This window comes from Budorcas taxicolor, chromosome 14 (genome assembly GCF_023091745.1).
Source record: "Budorcas taxicolor isolate Tak-1 chromosome 14, Takin1.1, whole genome shotgun sequence".
In the NCBI taxonomy this organism is placed as follows: domain Eukaryota; kingdom Metazoa; phylum Chordata; class Mammalia; order Artiodactyla; family Bovidae; genus Budorcas; species Budorcas taxicolor.
Window position 1 is genome coordinate 82,908,854 of NC_068923.1, and position 20,063 is coordinate 82,928,916.

Below are 20,063 nucleotides of genomic sequence, written 5' to 3' on the forward strand. Positions count from 1 at the left end.
CCAAAGTATTGGAGTTTCAGCTTCAACATCAGTCCTTCCAATAAAACCCAGGACTGGTCTCCTTTAGGATGTACTGGTTGGATCTCCTTGCAGTCCAAGGGACTCTCAAGAGTCTCCTCCAACACCACAGTTCAAAAGCATCAATTCTTTGGTGCTCAGGTTTCTTTATAGTCCAACTCTCACATCGATACATGACTACTGGAAAAACCATAGCCTTGACTAGACGGACCTCTGTCGGCAAAGTAATGTATCTACTTTTTAATACGCAATCTAGGTTGGTCATGGCTTTTCTTCCAAGGAGCAAGCATCTTTTAATTTCATGGCTTCAGTCACCATCTGCAGTGATTTTGTAGCCCCCCAAAATAAAGTCAGCCACTGTTTCCACTGTTTCCCCATCAATTTCCCATGAAGTGATGGGACCAGATGCCCATCACTTAGTTTTCTGAATGTTGATTCAACTGTATGTATATACATATATATATGTATATATGCACATACATATGTGTATATACACACACATATACATACATGTATGTGTATACATACACTATATTTTGTTCATTCATTCATTGATAGATCCTTGGTTTGTTTCTACTTTTTTTCTATTGTGAATAATGCTGATATGAACATTGGCATACATGGTTCTGTTTAGATACCTACTTTTAGTTCTCTTGTATATATATACCCAACAGTGGAGTTGCTAGATGATACAGTAATTCTATGTTTAGTTTTTAAGGTACTACCAAATTGCTTTCCATAGGTACCGAAACATTTTACATTCCCACCATTGATGTGTGAGGGTTCCAATTTCTCCACATCCTTAGCAACACTGGTTATTTTGTTTTTGTTGCTGTTTTTTTTTTTTTGATTATGGTCATCCTTGTTGTTGTGAAGTGGTATTCCACTGTGGTCTTGATTTGCATTTTCCTAATGACTAGTAATTCTGAGCATTTTTTCATGTGCTTATTGACCATATGCTTATCTTCTATGGAGAAATGTCTTTTCACATTCTTTGAGGCTTTTAACTGTTTTGTCGTTGAAAATATCTACTTATTCTTGACTCTGTTTTTTGGTCTGCATCTGTTTGTTTTATCCAACACTCGTTTAGAATTCTGGCCACAATGTAAGGAGAAAATTATGTAAGCATAGTTTTTCATTTTTTGATTTCTTTTTATAAAAGCAACTTTGTTTAAGTTAAATGGACATACCTGTAATCTACCTACTACAATTCAGTTGTATTTCATATGGTCAGAGTTGTGCAGTGATCACCAAAATCAATTTCAGACCATTTTAATCATTCCAGAAAGAGAGAGACTTCACATACATCAACCCATCCAAATCCCTCAGCCCTTTGTAATCACTAATATACTTTCTGTTTTATGTATTTATCTATTATGAACATTTCATATAAATAGAGTCATACAACATGTGGCCTTTTATGACTCACTGTTTTCAGTTTCATAGTGTTTTTCAAGGCTCGTCCATGTTGTGGCATGTATCAGTAATTTATTTCTTTTTATTGCTGAATGTATTAGTTTCCTATTGCTGCTGTAACAGATTACCAGAAATTTAGTGACTTAAACCAATGCAAGTGTATTATCTTATAGTTCTGTAAGTCAGAAGCTCAACGTGGGTCTCATTGGGCTTATCAAGGTGTTGGCAGGGTCGCATTTTTTTCTGGAGATTTTAGAGTGTTTCCTTTGCCTTTTCTAGTTTCTACAGACCAACTGCAATCCTGGTGGCCCCCTTCTTAATTCTTTGAAAATTGGTAGTGGCAGTTTGATTCCTTTTATTGACATCTTTTTGGTTCTCTGAAACTGGAACTCATTTGGTTAGATTGGGTCGCCCTGGATAACTCAGGACAGTCTCTCTATTTCAAGGTCCTTAACCTTAATTGCATCTACAAAGTCTCTTTTGCCACAGAAGGTAAGATTTCCACAGGTTCTGGGAGTTAGGGTACAGACATCTTTGGGAGGCATTATTCTGCTTACCACACTGAGTAATATTTCATTGCATTAATATACCATATTTTATTATTCCATCTGTCAGTTGATGGATGTTTGAATTGTTTCTATTTTTAAAATTTAGGTATTATGAATAATGCTGATGAATATTCATGTGTAAATTGTTGTATAGACATATGTTTTCATTTCTCTTGGGTGCATTCTTAGGATGGAATTGCTGGGTCATATAATAATTCTGTGGTTAACCTTTTAATGCCATGGTGGCTGTACTGTTTCATTCCCATTATTAATGTGTGAGGTTTCAGTCCTCGCCATGTTTATTGACACTTAACATTATCTATTTGATTATAACCATACTGTGGATGAAGTGGTATCTGACTTGGGGTTTTGATTTACTTTTCCTTGGTGGCTAATGTTGAGTGTTTTTGTATGTGGTTATTGGCCATTTGTATATCTTTTTTGGAGAATTGTTTATTCAGATCCTATTTTTTTAAGTTGGATTATTTGCTTTTTATTACAGAGTTGTAAGAGTCTGTATAGGTTCTAAACATAGGTGCCTTATCAGATATATGATTTGCAAATATTTTCACCTTGTTATTGATTACCTTTCACTTTCTTGATGGTTTCGTCTGTAGCACGAATGTTTTAAATTTTGATGAAGTCCGGTTTATCTGGGTTTTTCTTTTTTGGTGTTGGTAGTACTTGTGATTTTAGTGTTGTATCTGAGAAGGTCATGAAGATTTACCGTGTTTTCTTCTAAGAGTTTTATAGTTTTAATTCTTCCATTTTAGTCTATGACCCATTTTGAAATGGTTTTTATGTATGGTGTGAGGTAGGAATCCAACTGTATCATTTTACATGTGGATATCTAATTGGGTTCCAGGACCATTTTTTGAAAAGACTGTTTTTTCCTCCATTGAATCATTTTGACACCCTTGTCTTTAGGTTTATTTTCTGGTGGAGGTTCTAAGGACTAATTTGAAACCAAAACCACTGGTTTATTCTTTTCCTCTTACAATTATTATCAAGAAACTAAATAGTTTTCTTTAAATACTAATGAAGTAGGCATTTTTGAAACCGTACAGCTATGTTAAGTAAGGCAACATGCAAAACCTAAAAATATTAGGCTTAGCAGTCAACTTTACTGTCTCCTTTGTCTATTCCATCCTTAAATTTTTTTCTTAGATTGAATTAATCCATACCAAGAATGTATTGGTTTGGTGACTTCAGGGGTCTTTTATTTGAATGGTCTGATAAAAATATGGAACAAATCGAGCATCAAAATAAATATACTGGATAATGGATAATTGTATAATGGATAATAACCCACTGAATAATATAGGAGTCTGAAGCCATAGTAATATAACTAAATAAGTAGTAAACTCTTTCTCAGAGTGAAATGCTAAATCACAAAAATAAAGGTAATGGTGGTGTCAGAAAATATTAATGGGTTCCAAAACCCATCAGATTAATGGGTGAATGTTTCATCAGGAAATAGGATACTTGAATAGACTCAAGCATCTCCTTACAACATACTTTAAAGACAAGTAGAAAAATATTAACTTGGTGAGAATACCTGGTAGACACCACTTTAATCAAATGGCTGCCTCCATTAATGGACAGATTGATATTTTGTGCCCTTAGTATGGTGAACTATGATATGCCTTCCAAAATATGTAATCTGAAGCTCATCATTAGGAAACATCAGGCAGTCCAAATAAGGGAACATTCTATAAAATAGTTGGCCTGTATTCTTTGAAAGTGTCAGAAATCACAAAAGATGAATAAAGGTGAGGAACCGTTCTAGATTGAAACTAAAGAAACTGTTGACTAAATAAATGTATTGTGTGATCTGGGATTGGATCCTTGCTCAGGGAAAAAAACTGTCAAAAGACATTGTTGGGGTAAGTGACCCCATTTGAATGTGGGCTGTGGATTAGATAATAATATTTTACTACCATTGTTAAATTTTTGATTTTGGTAGTTACTGTGATTATGTAAGAGAGTGTGTTTACTCTTTGCAAACACACTTTGTCATTTTTAGAGGTAAAGGAACACAGTGTCTCCAGCTTACTTTAAATGTACGCACACACACGTGATACACATACATGCACAGGAGAGATAGATAGAGGGAAAGTAAATGGAGCAGAATGTAAACAAATGGTGAGTTTGGGTAAAGAGTACATGGGACTTCCTTGTATTTCTGGAATGTTTCTATAAGCTTAAAATTATATCAAAATAAAATGTTGCAAAAAATAAAATTTGTGACTCATTAATTTATTTCCATGACTTACTTATCAGATAGGTTTTTGAATGTCCCTGAAATTTGTTAAAATGAATATTTATAGAGCTATGACAGCTGTGTCTGTTAATGTGAGCTGTTATTAAAAAAAACTTCAAACATACTATTGTAGACAAAAAAATGATCTTCCAAAAACGTCCATATCCTGATCCGTGGAAACCCGTGAATGTATTAACCTCACATGGCAAAAAGGACTCTTGAGTAAGTGATTAATGTTTGAGGACCTTGAGATAGGAGGGAGGGTGGTCATTCTGGCTTATCAAGGTGGGTCCGATATAATCACAAAGGTCCTTAAAAGTAGAAGAGGGAGACAGGTGAGAGTTAGAGAAAGAGATGTGATTAAGGAAGCAGGGCAGAGAGATGCAGAGGCACTGACTGTGAAGTGCAGCAATGCTGGTAGCTTTTAAAAGTTTGGAAAGCCAAGGAAATGTGTTCTGTCTTAGACCCTCTTGAAAGAAATGCAAATGACCTTGATGTCAGCCTGGTAAGAGCCAAGTCAGAGTTCAAACTTAGAGAATTATAAGACAATGCATTTGTGTTGTTTTAAGCCACTAAGTTTGTTGTAATTTGTTACAGCAGCAACAGAAAATTGATACACATATAAAAATAGATAAAAGAGTATATGAAGAACGCCCATGTACACATCACCCCGCCTTGGCAGTTGTCAGTTTGTGACCCCTCTTGCTTTATTTTTACCTTCCAGCTCCCTCCCCTTTTTTCCCCAACTCATTATTTTGACACAGTTTCCAGGAATCTCTTCTCATTTGTAAATATTTTAGTATTTGACTGTAAAATATAAGGTACTGTTAAAACAATACCACGGCAGTATGTCATTAGCCACGTAAAAAATTAACAATTAACAATATTTAAGTGTTGCTTTTAATATTGAGAAATTTAGCAAGAAAAATAAGCAGTTGACTGAGAAGGGCACATTGTGACTTGTTTAAAACCTCATTTGATCTGTTGCTTAAAATACACTAGGGTCTAAGACAGAACACATTGTAAGCATAGTTTTCATTCTGTGGTATCTTTCAGCTTGTGAAAGTGAAAGTCGCTCAGTCCCCTCCGACTCTTTGCGACCCCATGGACTGCATAGACTGTATAGTCCATGGGATTCTCCAGGCCAGAATCCTGGAGTGGGTAGCCTTTCCCTTCTCCGGGGGATCTTCCCAACCCAGGGGTTGAACCCAGGTCTCCTGCATTGCAGGCGGATTCTTTACCAGCTTTCAGCTTTTATAACATAATAAAACTAGTTTAAAAAAAATTATAATTTTAGTTTATTTAAAAATATCTATTCCCTATTTAGATATGAGAAACTAGTAGCTCATAGTCAGTATTTTAAATTGGGAATCTATTATGTAAAACTATGGGAAATTAGGTTTAATATCAGCATAAAATACATACTTTGTTTTTTTAGGTTGCTGCAAATAAGAATAATTTTCTCCAGCCACAAAATGATCCCAGAACATGCAATTTTAATTTGCCTACTAAAGAATGTACTAAAGGAATTAATCATGGGGATAGTTACAGGGAAAAATATTGTTTGGAAGCATCTACAAAGACAACATTAGACCTCCATCATACAGGTAAGACTGAACAGGTTATACTTGATGAGTCTTATTACAGTATTATTTAAATTGATTATATACAGTAATGAACATGTTATATTTGAAAATAGTTGATACATTAATAGCTCTGCTAGATCATTGGCAATTCAGATTTTTTTGTGGTCATAATTTATCTTTAATGATTGAATTAGTAACCATGTCATCCAAATCTTGTATTTTGTAATAGGCATATGTCTAAGGTTATTCATCGTAAACTTATTGGTCAAATAATGGTCTTTACTTCTAGTACCAAAATGAATTGTGTTTAAAGGTTTGATTTTTTTTTTTTAAGATTTAATTAAAAAAACTGTCTTAAAATGCATTATCAGCATTAAAGTCAGAGAGGTGAACTTTAAATGAGTAAAATTGTTAATTCATTATAGTCCATTGGAGTAACTTGAAATCAGTTAGATTTGAAAGTATATAATTGCAGGAAAAGCAAACATTTAACAAATTCCCCTGCTGCTGAATTGAACTAAAATAATGATTATGGTTTCTGTTGCATTGTAAGAGATTAATGTTTTCCAAGTAGTTGAAAAAATTATCTGGAGTGTTCATGAGTGTTTATTTGGCCTTTTGAAAGGCACACCATTAAGATTACATTTTTCTAAATTACATTTTATTCAGTTTTTGGTTGAAAAGGGTTTCAGGGAGAGAGCCTCATATACTAGTCATATACAGAATGCAGCTTCTCTCCCTAAGATACCAATGCAAATCAACACTGTGCCTTCAACTAAACCCTTTTGAAGGAACTTTTTGAGAATTGTGGTATTTAATACATTTTACACGTGAATGGGTTCATTTCTCGTTGCGGCAGAGGGTCTTCTGTGTTTTCCCAACTGGCCAGGATCCTTAGTACCATTTATGTGCTCCTCATAACTTCAGATTTGTAACAAGTTTGAGAATGAAGTTGAGAAGGACTTTTGGAGCTGGTATCAATTCAGTGAGATCCCTAGAGACAGCTCTGGGCACGGGCATGGGCATAGTGGTGTACCTCTGCTCTGTTTCACTCATTTACTCTCCTTTTTTATTGCTTTCCTTCAGTTCAGTTCAGTTCAGTTCAGTTCAGTCACTCAGTCGTGTCCTTACCTCCCTCCTTTTCTCTTTTCTTCCTTTCATCTTTGTTAGGGAAATATCCTGTTTTCCCAGATTGTATTTCCTACGCTGTCAGCCTGTGGCAGGTAATGATCCATCTATACCTGTTTCTTTTCTATCACAGTAGCTAATCTCTTCTCCAGAGAATGATATTAGACTCTAGAATATAATATATTTTATGTTACTGATTTGGGGCTGTTTTTGTGTTCTACTGTAGTTTCTCATTGTTTTCCTTACTAAATATGAGAAGGGAATTAAGAGTTAAGATAAATTGAAGAGGGAGTTAATTTACTCAACCCTTAATCCCTTAATCCTTTCTCTGATTTAGTACATTGACTGGACTGGGGAACCTGTGCCAATCTCCTGATACTCTCCTGCCTCTCATTTAGAGAGAGAGGTTAACTGGGGAAAAAAATATTGTGAGAAACATCATGCTTCCTTTGGTGATTGCTGGAGAGGAATGTTGTATGTAGAAAAGTATGGAGGTGAAAGACCTATATATTCATCTTTTGACATTCTTTTAATTCTAGGTCTAATTCACCTTGGAGTCAGTTCAAAGCCTGCATGTCCTAGTGAAAATAGACCCTCATTTCCTACTAGCTTTTTATTTTGAAAAATTTCCTACATACAGAGAAGTTGAAAGAATAATCCAGTTATCATCAAAAATTCAATAGTTTCTAATATTTTGCCTCATTTGTCTGTATTCCCCACCCCCCTGTATATGCATTTTTTTTTTTTTTTGGACTCTGAAAATATGTTGCAGCTTTCATGCCACTTTACTTCTAAATACTTCAGCATGTATGTCTTTAAATAAAAGCTCTCCTATATAACCACATTATTATACCAAACAGTTAACAATAATTCATAGTATTTAATGTCTAGTTCACCAGGAAAACCATTTTTACTTAAGCTAGTTTATATTTGGTTTCTCTACTAACTGAAAGAGTCCTAATAAGTATATTTTCATTCTGTTGAACTTTACTGGACACTTCAAGTCTCTTCAAGTCTGTTGAGGTCATTCTGGATTAGGGTGGACCCTGAATCCAGTGGCTGGTTATGAAGAGAGACAGAGAAATACAGAGAGGAAAAGACTTTCTGACAGTGGAGGCAGAGATCAGTAAGCTGCAAGCCTAGGAGCACCAAGGACTGGTGGCAATCACTAGATGCCAGAAAGAGGCACAGAAGGATTCTCTCCTAGATATTTCTGAGAAAACATGGCCTGATTTCAGCGAGGCAGCAGTGAGCGGTGGCGTGAAGCAAGATCTTAATTACCCGCCCGGGAATTGAACTTGGGTAGCCTGCATGAAAACCAGGAATCCTACCACCAAAACAGCAAGGGCTAGAGGCTAGAAGCTGTTTTTCCCTGGATCTTTGCCCCTAGTGAGAAAGGCATGTATCACAAAGGCAAAACAGTGTGAATGCAGGTCCAGAGTTTGTTATTAGAGACACAGAGACACAGCACAACAGCAAGTGGGAGAGCACATAGAGAAACTGTTTAGTTAAGACAAGCAAGGCAGAGATGTACCCCTGGAGCGAGGGTATGGGTGTTCCCGCTAGTGAGGAGCACAGTAGAGAAGCGGTTTAGTCATTTATGTCTGTCTGTTCTTCTGGGTCTTTGTCTTCCTTCGGGCCAATTATCTGGCTTCTTTTTCCACACCTGACCTACCCTGGGACCTTCCCCACCTGGGGACCTTCCTCTGGGGTGGCTTGCACCTCTCAGCCAAGGTGGATCTCGAAGTGAAGGCTTCTGGGAGGAACAAGACTCATTAGAGCCTGGTGTCATCCCCTGACTTTAGACCCACAGGGAGCCTTTCTGGGCGTGTATCATCTATCCCTTGTTCCAAAAGAGGGGGAGCAGAGGTCTTAATCCTTTATTCAAACAGAATTTTGCACTTCTTTGTCCTTGCCATGACTGTTACCTTAAGGTATTTACAGGAGACAAACACTGTCTGTTTATCCTGTTTCTATTGTTACTTCCGTTTTGGAGGGCAAACAGGAAGCTGATTGTAAACACCTCAGCTGGAGCCCACCATCTCCTGTCTCAGGAAATGCAAACAGGAGGCTAGTTGTAAATGTCTAACCTGGGGCCTATCTATCTTTTTGTCAGGTCCTGCTGACACCTTGATTTTGAACTTCTGGTCTCCAAACAGTGAGACAATAAATTCTGTTGTTTAAGCATTTGTGGTATTAATACTTTGTTGCAGCAGTCCTTGGAAATTGATAAAGAGAGCCCTAGACCTCCTGATTCTCATGGCTATACTTACAGTCTTTAGAAAAACAACGAAATCTTTGATTCTTCCTTTTAATTACTTTACAATATTGTATTGGTTTTGCCATACATCAACATGAATCCGCCACAGGTATACACGTGTTCCTTTTCATTGTGATGAAGTATAAGATGAGACCATTAATTCTCTCTCAGGCTTTTCAACTATACTCATTATATTTTATCTATTAATGTTTACCTGATTTTCCTTCACTAAACTGGCATAAAAAGGCAGTAACTTTGTCCTTTTTGAATTGTAAGTCAAACAGGATAAATTGAAAAACATTTTATGACTAAATGAAGGGATTTTGAAAAACTTGTAGTTGAGTGTTGGCTAAGCCCTTTGGCTCTCAAGAGCTTTAGAGAAGTCAAGAAGTAGCTGATGGAACATTACAGTTTGCAGGTTTTGGTAACACTTGAGAGTATAGTTTCTGAAAGTGTTTGGAACAAAAGCTGTATTGTAATGGATATGTGATGAGTGGAAACAGGCAAATGGAGGCAGTGTGTGAAATAAATAATGTATGTAAATCAATACAGAAATGTGGTTTCGGATGGAAGGAGTGGTATCTTGAGGGATAGCAGGGCACCAGAGAGATTTTTTTGGTTGGTTTTTTTTAAAGGTAGTGTGTCGTAGGTTGAAAGGAAAGCGGTATTGAAGAGGGGAAGATAAAGGATATAAAAAGGAAATGATAAAAAAAGAAATGATCTCTGTTGGCGGGATAAGTGTTTTCCAGATAAGGTTTTAGGTCCTTAGAAATGTTTGGACATGTTTTCAGGGGTTTATAAATTCTCAGAGAAACTTAGAATTTGGTGTTTTCTTTTAAATGATATGAGTAAAAGTATGTATGCATATGTTGGATCTTTTGGATGGCCACCATAAAATTGAGTACTATTACAGGATTTCATGTCTGCAAATGAGAACAGAGGCAGACAAAATGGGGTATTCTACCAGATGAAGGTTTTGTCTGTTCACATTGAGGATAGTCAAAGAATTGAGTCTTGGGTTTGCAAAGAGTCTGACACGACTGAGTGTGCCCCCCACACACAGATATGCACATGCTGTATTGGAGAAGAAGATGTTAGACAGGAAAGAACTCGTGCCGTATCTTTTGGTGCAATGTTTATATTGTGATTAGCAGTTTAATTTCAGTAAAATATCACTATCATGTTAATGTGACTTTCAAATTTTATTGGTTCATAATTGTAAATGCTTATCTTTGAAATCTTTTTTAAGTACATTTAGAACTACCTCATCTTCTGTGTTTGTTTTTGGCTGCTCTGTTTGTCTTGTGGGATCTCATCGTTCTGTGACCAAGGGTTGAACCTTAGCCAGAGCAGTGAGGGTCCAGAATCTTAACCACTGGGCCACCAGGGAACTCTGCTACCTCATTCTTTTTAAAACATAATATTCCATTGTGTGAATTTGCCAGTTGTGCTTAACCAGTTCTGTATTAATGGATATTTAGATTGTTTGGTATCTGATTACAAACAAAGCTACAATGAATATCCACATATTATAATCATATGTGATGATGTATTCTTTTCTTAAAAATACAAACTTATCTATTTTAATTGGAGGTAATTACTTTACAGTATTGTATTGGTTTTGACATACATCAGCATGAATCTACCACAGGTATACACGTATTCCCCATCCTGAACCCCACCTCCTTCCTCCCTCCCTGTACCATCCCTCTGGGTCGTCTCAGTGCACCAGCCCCAAGCATCCAGTATCATGCATTGAACCTGGACTGGCGATTCGTTTCATATATATTATACATGTTTCAATGCCATTCTCCCAAATCATCTCACCCTCTCCCTCTCCCATAGAGTCCAAAAGACTGTTCTATACATCTGTGTCTCTTTTGCTGTCTCACATACAGGGTTATTGTTACCATCTTTCTAAATTCCATATATATGCGTTAGTATACTGTATTGGTGTTTTTCTTTCTGGCTTACTTCACTCTGTATAGTAGGCTCCAGTTTCATCCACCTCATTAGAACTGATTCAAATATATTCTTTTTAATGGCTGAGTAATACTCCATTGTGTATATGTACCACAGCTTTCTTATCCATTCATCTGCTGTGATATATTCTTAGGATATATCTTGGAGTAGGGTCTCAAGGGTGTGTGCATTTATCATTTCGATGAATAATGTTGAGGAATTGCCCTCTGCAGAGGCTAACACAAGTTTGTATTCTCACCATCAATGTATAAACAATGTATGTCATTTACTGTGATGCTAAATCTATATGTAAGTATATACTTGCAGTTTCTGATTTTGACTAATCATTAAAATATTTTCTTGAGCTTTTAAAATTAAACTTCTTAATGTTATATTTTGAGGTTATTTCAAATTTACAGAAAAATTCAAAGAATAGTACAAAGAATTTCCACACGCTTTACCACATTTGTGTGTGTCAGTGTAATTTTTCTGAACCAGATGAGAATAAGCTGCTGACATGGTGCTTCATTACTCTAAAGTCTGCATTATGTAATATTTCCTGAATATAAGGATAAGCTTCTATGAAGTACAAAATTACAACCATCATAATTATGAAATTAACTTTGATATAATACTATCATCTGATCCACAGATCTCACTCAACTTGAGAGAATGAGTTGTCCCAGTGATACCCTTTATGGCAAAAATAAATTAAAATTAAAAAAAAAATTGAAGTACAGTTGATTTACAGTGTTGTGTTAATTTCTGCTGTATAGCAGGGTGATTTGGTTTTATATATGTATGTGTGTGTGTGTATACACACACATTCTTTTTCAGATTCTTTTCCATTTTAGGTTATTATATAGAATATACCTTGTGCTAGACAGTAGGTCCTCATTGGTTATCTATTTTATATATAGTATTAGAGTATATATTAATCCCAACCTTGTAATTTATCCCCTTCCTTCCTCTTCAGTAACCATAGTTTCTTTTCTACATCTGTGAATTTGTTTCTGTTTTGTATGTAAGTTCATTTGTGTCTTTTTTTTTTTGATTCCACGTGTAAGTGATACCATATAGTATTTTGTTGGCTTAGTTCACTTAGCATGATAATCTGTAGGAACTTTAAGAAAATGAATATGTGAACATTTTTTCTGCTAGTCCAAGAATGTTGTATATAGTTGTCATGTCTCTTTAGTCTCCTTTAATCTTGAACAATTTCTTAGTCTTTGCTTGTCTTCTGTGCAGTATTTTAATATTCTTAAAATTATAGGCCAGTCATTTATGTAGTGTTCCTCAGTTTGCATTTGTTTGGTGTTTTCTCATGAGTAGATTTAGGCTATACATTTTTGGCAGAAATATCACAGAAATAATTCTTACTGTATCATTAGGAGGGATATGTTATCAATTTATCCTATTATTAGTGACAATAAGTTTAATTATTTGAATATATTGAAGTCTACTGGGTTTCTTCACAGTAAAATTATTAATTTTGCCTTTATATTTAAAAAGTATCTATGTGGAGATATTTTGAGACTATGTAGATATCTTGTATTTAATCAAACTTTCACCCAGTAGTTTTAGCTTTGATTCTTGCCTAAATGCGATCACTGATTGTTGCCAAGTGGTGATTTTCTTATTGCATCTGTATTTATTATTTAGCATTGTGAGGTTAAGCTAGAACTTTTCCTCCTCTCATTTACTTGTTAATTTTCACAGATTCTTAAATTTTTATTTAATGGGTTGTGATCTGTTATTTATTGTGATGCTCAGATTGCCTTAGATTTGACCAATGGAAACCTCTTTACAAGGGCTTCTGTGTCTTTTTGACAATCCCCATGAATTTTTGAGCACTGTCCGACACAGTAAGATCTTTGCCCCAGTTATTGAAATTAGCCAAGGGTCCTGATTCCTTTTTAATGGAAAATGCTATTTAAAAACCAAGATCTGGGCACTAAGTAAGCTCATTATTACTGCAGTGTTACTCCTTTTAACCCTGCTGTGATCAGGGTTAGGATATGTATTTATTAATACATCTGTATTTTTAATCTCCGTTAAAAATCATGGTTTCATGCCAATACTGCAACTCCAATTCAGCACCACAGGATTCAGTCTAGTCCTTACTCTTCCACAGCTGCAGCACCTTCTTTGATAGTGAGATAATTGGTCATCATTAACCTAAATATATTCATTTATTAATTCATTTCACTTCTATGGAGGCAGTCTACTAAAAAGGGACCATAATTAGTAGTAAATGTTATAGAAAAAGAGAGTTAGGGATATGAAAAAATGGTTATTTGAGCAAAATCAAATGAAGATTATGACATGTTAAGGCTTCTTTATATATGCTTTTATTGACAGCACCATCATAAAAAGGATCATTTTTGCAAAATATTTGTGGGTGTCTTAACTCTTCCCAAAGGCCTGACGTCCTTTGATATTCAAATCAATCTCTAAGTACCTATCATGTCAGCTTTTTATGGGTTCATTTTCATGGTATTGTTATGTGGTCTTCAAAGAGACTTTGATATTATAGTTAAGCCTTAAAAGATATTTGAATGGGAACTATGATTTTTTAAAAAAAAATTTGTGACCAGTTAAGTGGTGAATATTTTTTTTTCTCTTTAGTGACTCTTTTTAATATAATTGAAAGGAATCAGGGACACCATGTTCTTTTTTTCACCAAAGAAAAGTTTATTAAGAATTTAGGAGGCTATCTCTTGTCCTTTCAGGCTCTTTTATGAAGATTTGGGTCAAGGAATAAGTAGGTCTCTAAGTTATTTCCCAGTCCAGATTATTCACCAATGTCAGGAGCCCAATCTGCTAAACAGGGAGAACATGACAGGTGTATCCCTACATCTTCTAAAAATACTAGTGAAAATAATTCTCCCCAAAATATTTGCCTGTAGTTCTCAGGATAAAGAATGGCTTTTGAGGAAGCCTGTATACTGGGACTATTCTTTTGAATTCCTGACTTGGAAATATGTTCAGTTTTAACCTGAAATCAGACCAGTAAGAACAATCCTAGTTATTTGAATACTGACCCTCCTATATGCATCCCTCCAAATATCTTGAGCCTTGTTTGAAATTACTTAAGTATTATCCAGGAACTCTAGGAGACTGAATTACCAAATTCTCTCCTGAATATAGAGAATTGCTTGCTTTTTTCCCAAAGATGGGCACTCCTGGGAAAGGGCCATAAAGAAGGCGAGAGATGATATGGGGTGGGAGGTGGGAGGGGGGTTCATGTTTGGGAACTCATGTACACCCCTGGTGGATTCATGTCAATGTATGGCAAAACCAATACAGTATTGTAAAGTAAAATAAAGTAAAAAAAAAATTAAAAAAGTAAATTGGTGGATAATATGAAAAATAAATTTTCATAAAAAAGACAGAAAAAAAAAAAAGAAGGCTGAGCGCTGAAGAATTGATGCTTTCAAATTGTGGTGCTGCAGACGACTCTTGAGAATCCCTTGGACTGCAAGGAGATCAAACCAGTCAATCTTAAAGGAAATCAACCTTGAATATTCATTGAAAGGACTGTTGCTAAACTGAAGCTCTAATACTCTGGCCCCCTGATGTGAAGAGCAGACTTATTGGAAAAGACCCTGATGTTGGAAAAGACTGAAGGCAGAAGGAGAGCGTGGCAGAGGATGAGATGGTTATTTAGCATCACTGACTCAATGGAGATGAATTTGAACGAACTCTGGGATATAGTGGAGGATAGAGGAGCCTGGTGTGCTGCGGTCCATGGGGTTGCAAAGAGTCGGACACAACTGAATAACAACAAAACAACAGATTAATCTGGCAATATGCTTATGCTTTGGGAAAGTTAGTATGGAATAATTGAAATCATAATGGTGTTCAGCCTCTACTTTTTAGAGAATGAACTGTGTTTACATCTTGCCTCTTACTCGAATCCTCATTTAAAAATAAAGTGTGGACAAGTGGTGATTTAAGCAATGTAAAATAGGCAAACAGGATACACACAATGGAAAGAAAGATTAAAAAATTTTTATATCAGTTAATATGCTTTTTAAAAATTTGTTTTTTAATTGAAGGATAATTGCTTTACAGAATTTTGTTTTCAATTAAACCTTAGCCTGAATCAGACATAAGTATACATATATCCTCTCCCTTTGTTCAAGTATTGGTAAAAATATTGGACTGTGAATTTGAATTTTATTAATATTAACATGTGTAACTGGAAAATACAGGCTTCAGGATTGACTGGTGTAGCAGTTTAGAAGATGTCATTATGAGCCCAGTTTCTTTCTACTCTTTCTGTCCTCCACAAGATTGATTTCATTCTTAGACTGGCTCCCCTCATGTTAAATGATAGATACCGGCAACTCTTGGCACCACACACTTCCTTTTTGTCATCAGTCTGATGACATATGTATTACCCCTACTCATACTCATTAAATAATGTGTCTTAACTTTGTGCTGATATTGAGTTACTTCCCTGTGTGCAATGGGTTTCCTCATCTTAGACCTAGGGTACCACAATGAAGAAGAAGCCTTAGTAGCTTCTGAAAATTATCAGATTTCCACTCTCTGTCTCTTTCCAGGATGTGGGAGCTATCTCACCCACATTTTCTGGCAGCTACATGTTGGGGGAATATCCATATTAACTATACTGAAAAATGATTAAGTGAAAAAATGCCTAAAGACGAGTAGCTTTAGCAACATTTTTAGTATACCAAATTTAACAGACGGCTAGACTCCTCCCAACTGGCTTCTGGGGCAGTCTCCTTTAGCTCACGGTTTCTTACCCCAAAGACAAGACTTGGCCAATCTTCCTTAATAGATGGCTGGGAGCTTTTTAAAGAAAATGTGTATAAATTTAGATTGTGTAGAGTTTCACACAGTGTGGCTGGAGTAATGGTTTGTAATTTGACTCTGTGAGATAGTAGAAAATATCTGTGCTGGTCTCTACCCCCCAGCTCCTGTCACAGAGTTCCTAAAACCCTTGTAATTTCCTCAGTGATAAGAGCAGTGGGAGCATCTCTTTTTCCCTAATGTTTGGCCTTTGACCTCAGTTCCTGACACAGAGTTCCTAAATCCCTTGGAATTTCCTGGTGATAGATAGAAATGTCTTTTGTTTTTATCACTTTTGAGGTGATTCTGGGTGGGCTCCTGGTTGAGAGCTGGTCACCAGAAAGACTAAGCTGTGATTAGAAGCTTGGAATTTTCAGCCTTGTTCCCATTGTCTAGAGAGAGGAGATGGACTGGAAGTGGAGCTGATGGCTGATCATGGCAATATGATGAAGCCGCTATAAAAATCCTGAGCATGGGGTACGGGACTTCCCAGGTGGCGCCAGTGGCTAAGAACCCACCTGCCATTGCAGGGGACATTAAAGATGTGGACTCAGTCCCTGGGTCGGGAAGATCCCCCGAAGGAGAGCATGGCCACCCACTGCAGTACTCTTGCCTGGACAATCCCATGAACAGAGGAGCCTGGCGGGCTGCAGTCCATGGGGTCACAGAGAGTCGGACACGACTGAAGCAACTTCGCAGACGTGCATGGGGTATGGAGGGCTTTGGGGTTGGTGAACATATGGAGGTGCTGAGAGAGAGGCGGTGCCCAGAGAGGGCATGGACACTCTGAGCTTTTCCCCTATGCCTTGCCTACACATCTCTTCCCTCTGAATGTTCATCTTTTATCATATGCTTTTATAATAAATTCATAAAAGTAAGCAAGCTGTTTTCCTGAGTCCTGTGAGCTGCTCTAGCAAACTAACCAAACCCGAGGAGGGCTCGTGGGAACCCCTGGTTTATAGCCGGTTCGTCAGAGCACGGTTGAAAACCTGGCCTGTGATGGGCATCTGAGGTGGGGTGGGAGCAGTCTTGTGGGGCTGAGCCCCTAAGCTGTCATACGTGATGCTGTCTCCAGGTAGATAGCATCAGAATTGAGCTGAATTGTAGAACATCCAATGGGTGTTGGAGGGGGTGTGAAAGTAAAGGAGAAGCTGAGGAGAACGCCGAGTTTTTCCTTCTTAGATTTCCTTCAGTTCTCTAAGGGTTTTCAAGGTCCCTGTTAACCTGGGTTTTGATTGTCTCTTTTTTTGCCGGGGGGCGGGGGCGGTGGCATGCCACCCGGCTTATGGCGTCTTAGTTCCCTGACCAGGGATTGAACCCTGGGCCGGAGGCAATGAAAGCTACCCACTGAACCGCCAGGGAATTCCCAGTTTTGATTGTCGTGAGGCTTAGCATTTCAGGGTGTCATCCCCAAAACACAGCGGTGAAGTATGAGATGTAAATGCTCTAACTGAGAATGATTCTCAGGGCTTGGATTCACCCTGGCTTTTAACCCCGTGTGGAAGATTTTTTTAAAAGTCTCATCATCCTCACATCCTGTGGTGTGAAACATGCCTTCTTGGAGTCTCCGGACACCGTGTGCCTCCTGGACCGACGGTTCCCTTGCCCTGCCTCTGGAGGCCAGCCTGCTGCTTCACCGGGGCCAGCACCTCACAGTGGCCACTGCCTCGCGGGCCCATGAACCACGCTCTATGAGGGACTGACTCCTGCCGCTTCCGATCTTGGATGAAGCACAGTGCCACAGAGCTCGGGGGTGGCCCTCTGTGCCCCTGTGGAGGCTGGCTGACACAGTCTGCAAGTGTGGTAGAGGTTACTCCTAGTGGTGTGAGCTTGGTCTGTGAGGAATGGGAGACAGGAGGGAACCTGCCAGATAAATTCCTCTTTTCCCTCCATGGACTTCTCCATTTCTTTTTATAGTGTGTCAGGAGGTGTTCCAAGGAGAGTACCAAGTGGATGCATTTGCCAAGTTGACTGCTCTTTTTATAGCTTGTTATAAAGTGGTAGCCAGCACTGTAAAAAATAGTATTTATTTATTTTCCACGTGGCATGCAAGATTTTTGTTCCTTGACCAGGGATCGAACCCATGCCTCTTGCAGTGGAAGTGTGGAGTCTTAACCACTGGACCTCCAGAGAAGCCCCTAAGCCGGGACTTTACATGGTTCCTTGCCTCAGTTTACTTTTTTTCACTTTTGATGCCCTGTGTATGCAATACCCAAGGAAAGCCTTAGCATTCCAGTCATCGTTTCAGGCCCTGTTTGCCAGAGAACCTGGGCTAAGACAAAGATTAATAAAATAGAAAATCTGTACCTTTTTAAAGAAAAAATCTCCTAAAATGTGGAAATAATCTCAATAGTCATGGACTCTTTTTATCTAACAAGTAGTTCATGGGAAAAAAAACCACTACAACCTCCCACTCTGGGAGGGAGTGACTCCTGCCACATCTGATGTTGGATAAAACACCACACCTCAGAGCGTGAGGGTGGCACTCTGTGCCCCTTGGAGGCTGGGTGGCACAGTCTGAAAATGCAATAAGGGTTATTCCTAGTGGGATGAGTTGTTCCTTATTTATTAAATTTAATAGATCTAATTATCTAAATTCTACTTTAGAAATACAGCTTTGTCCAAACTTCCCACATTTTTAATAGCTAAAGAGTTAAAATATATTAGCAGCTGTATTTATTTTTAAGGGTAATTTTTTGAACGTATAATTTTGAAACAAACATTGATAGTTTTACATTGACTACCCATACACCAACCACCTAGGTTCCACAATTAAAATTTTATTGTATTTGCTGTATTTCATATCTGTTCATCCATCAGTCTGTCTTACTTTAAGAATTTTAAAGTTGTAGACATCAGTACATTTTCTTCAAAATACATCATGCATTCATTGAGATTAATGTACCTAAATACATTCTCCCCATGCAACTATCTAAAATACAATATGTAAAACTTTGTGTGCATGCTAAGTTGCTTCAGTCGTGTCTGACTCTTTGCGACCCCATGGACTATAGCCCTCTGTCCATGGAATTCTCCAGGCAAGAATACTGGAGTGGGTTGCCATGCCCTCCTCCAGGGAATCTTCCCAACCCAGGGATGGAACCCTCATCTCTTACATCTCCTGCATTGGCAGTTGGGTTCTTTACTACCAGCGTCAGCTCAGCTCAGTTCAGTTCAGTTGCTCAGTCGTGTCCGACTCTTTGAGACCCCATGAATCGCAGCACGCCAGGCCTCCCTGTCCATCACCAACTCCCGGAGTTCACTCAGACTCACGTCCATTGAGTCAGTGATGCCATCCATCCATCTCATTCTCTGTCGTCCCCTTCTCCTCCTGCCCCCAATCCCTCCCAGCATCAGAGTCTTTTCCATGAGTCAATTCTTTGCATGAGGTATCCAAAGTACTGGAGTTTCAGCTTTAGCATCATTTCTTCCAAAGAAATCCCAGGGCTGATCTCCTTCAGAATGGACTGGTTGGATCTCCTTGCAGTCCAAGGGACTCTCAGGAGTCTTCTCCAACACCACAGTTCAAAAGCATCAATTCTTCGACGCTCAGCCTTCTTCACAGTCCAACTCTCACATCCATACATGACTACTGGAAAACTAGAACCTTAGTCGGCAAAGTAATGTCTCTGCTTTTGAATATGCTATCCAGGTTGGTCATAACTTTTCTTCCAAGGAGTAAGCGTCTTTTAATTTCATGGCTGCAATCACCATCTGCAGTGATTTTGGAGCCCCCCCAAATAAAGTCTGACACTGTTTCCACTGTTTCCCCATCTATTTCCCATGAAGTGATGGGACCGGATGCCATGATCTTCGTTTTCTGAATGTTGAGCTTTAAGCCAACTTTTTCACTCTCCTCTTTCACTTTCATCAAGAGGCTTTTTAGTTCCTCTTCACTTTCTGCCATAAGGGTGGTGTCATCTGCATATCTGAGGTTATTGATATTTCTCCTGGCAATCTTGATTTCAGCTTGTGCTTCTTCCAGCCCAGCGTTTCTCATGATGTACTCTGCATATAAGTTAAATAAACAGAGTGACAATATACAGCCTTGACGTACTCCT

The 20,063-nt window shown here is 37.8% G+C and overlaps 1 protein-coding gene across 1 annotated transcript in view; it reads left to right on the top strand.

Moving 5' to 3' along the window:
- Window positions 1-20,063, top strand: part of RAD54B (RAD54 homolog B) — a 104,240-nt gene that overhangs the window by 1,853 nt on the left and 82,324 nt on the right. The window contains exon 2 of the mRNA XM_052651914.1: window positions 5,684-5,852. Within this exon, the coding sequence (XP_052507874.1) occupies window positions 5,684-5,852 (169 nt within the window). The remainder of the gene's footprint in view (window positions 1-5,683; window positions 5,853-20,063) is intronic.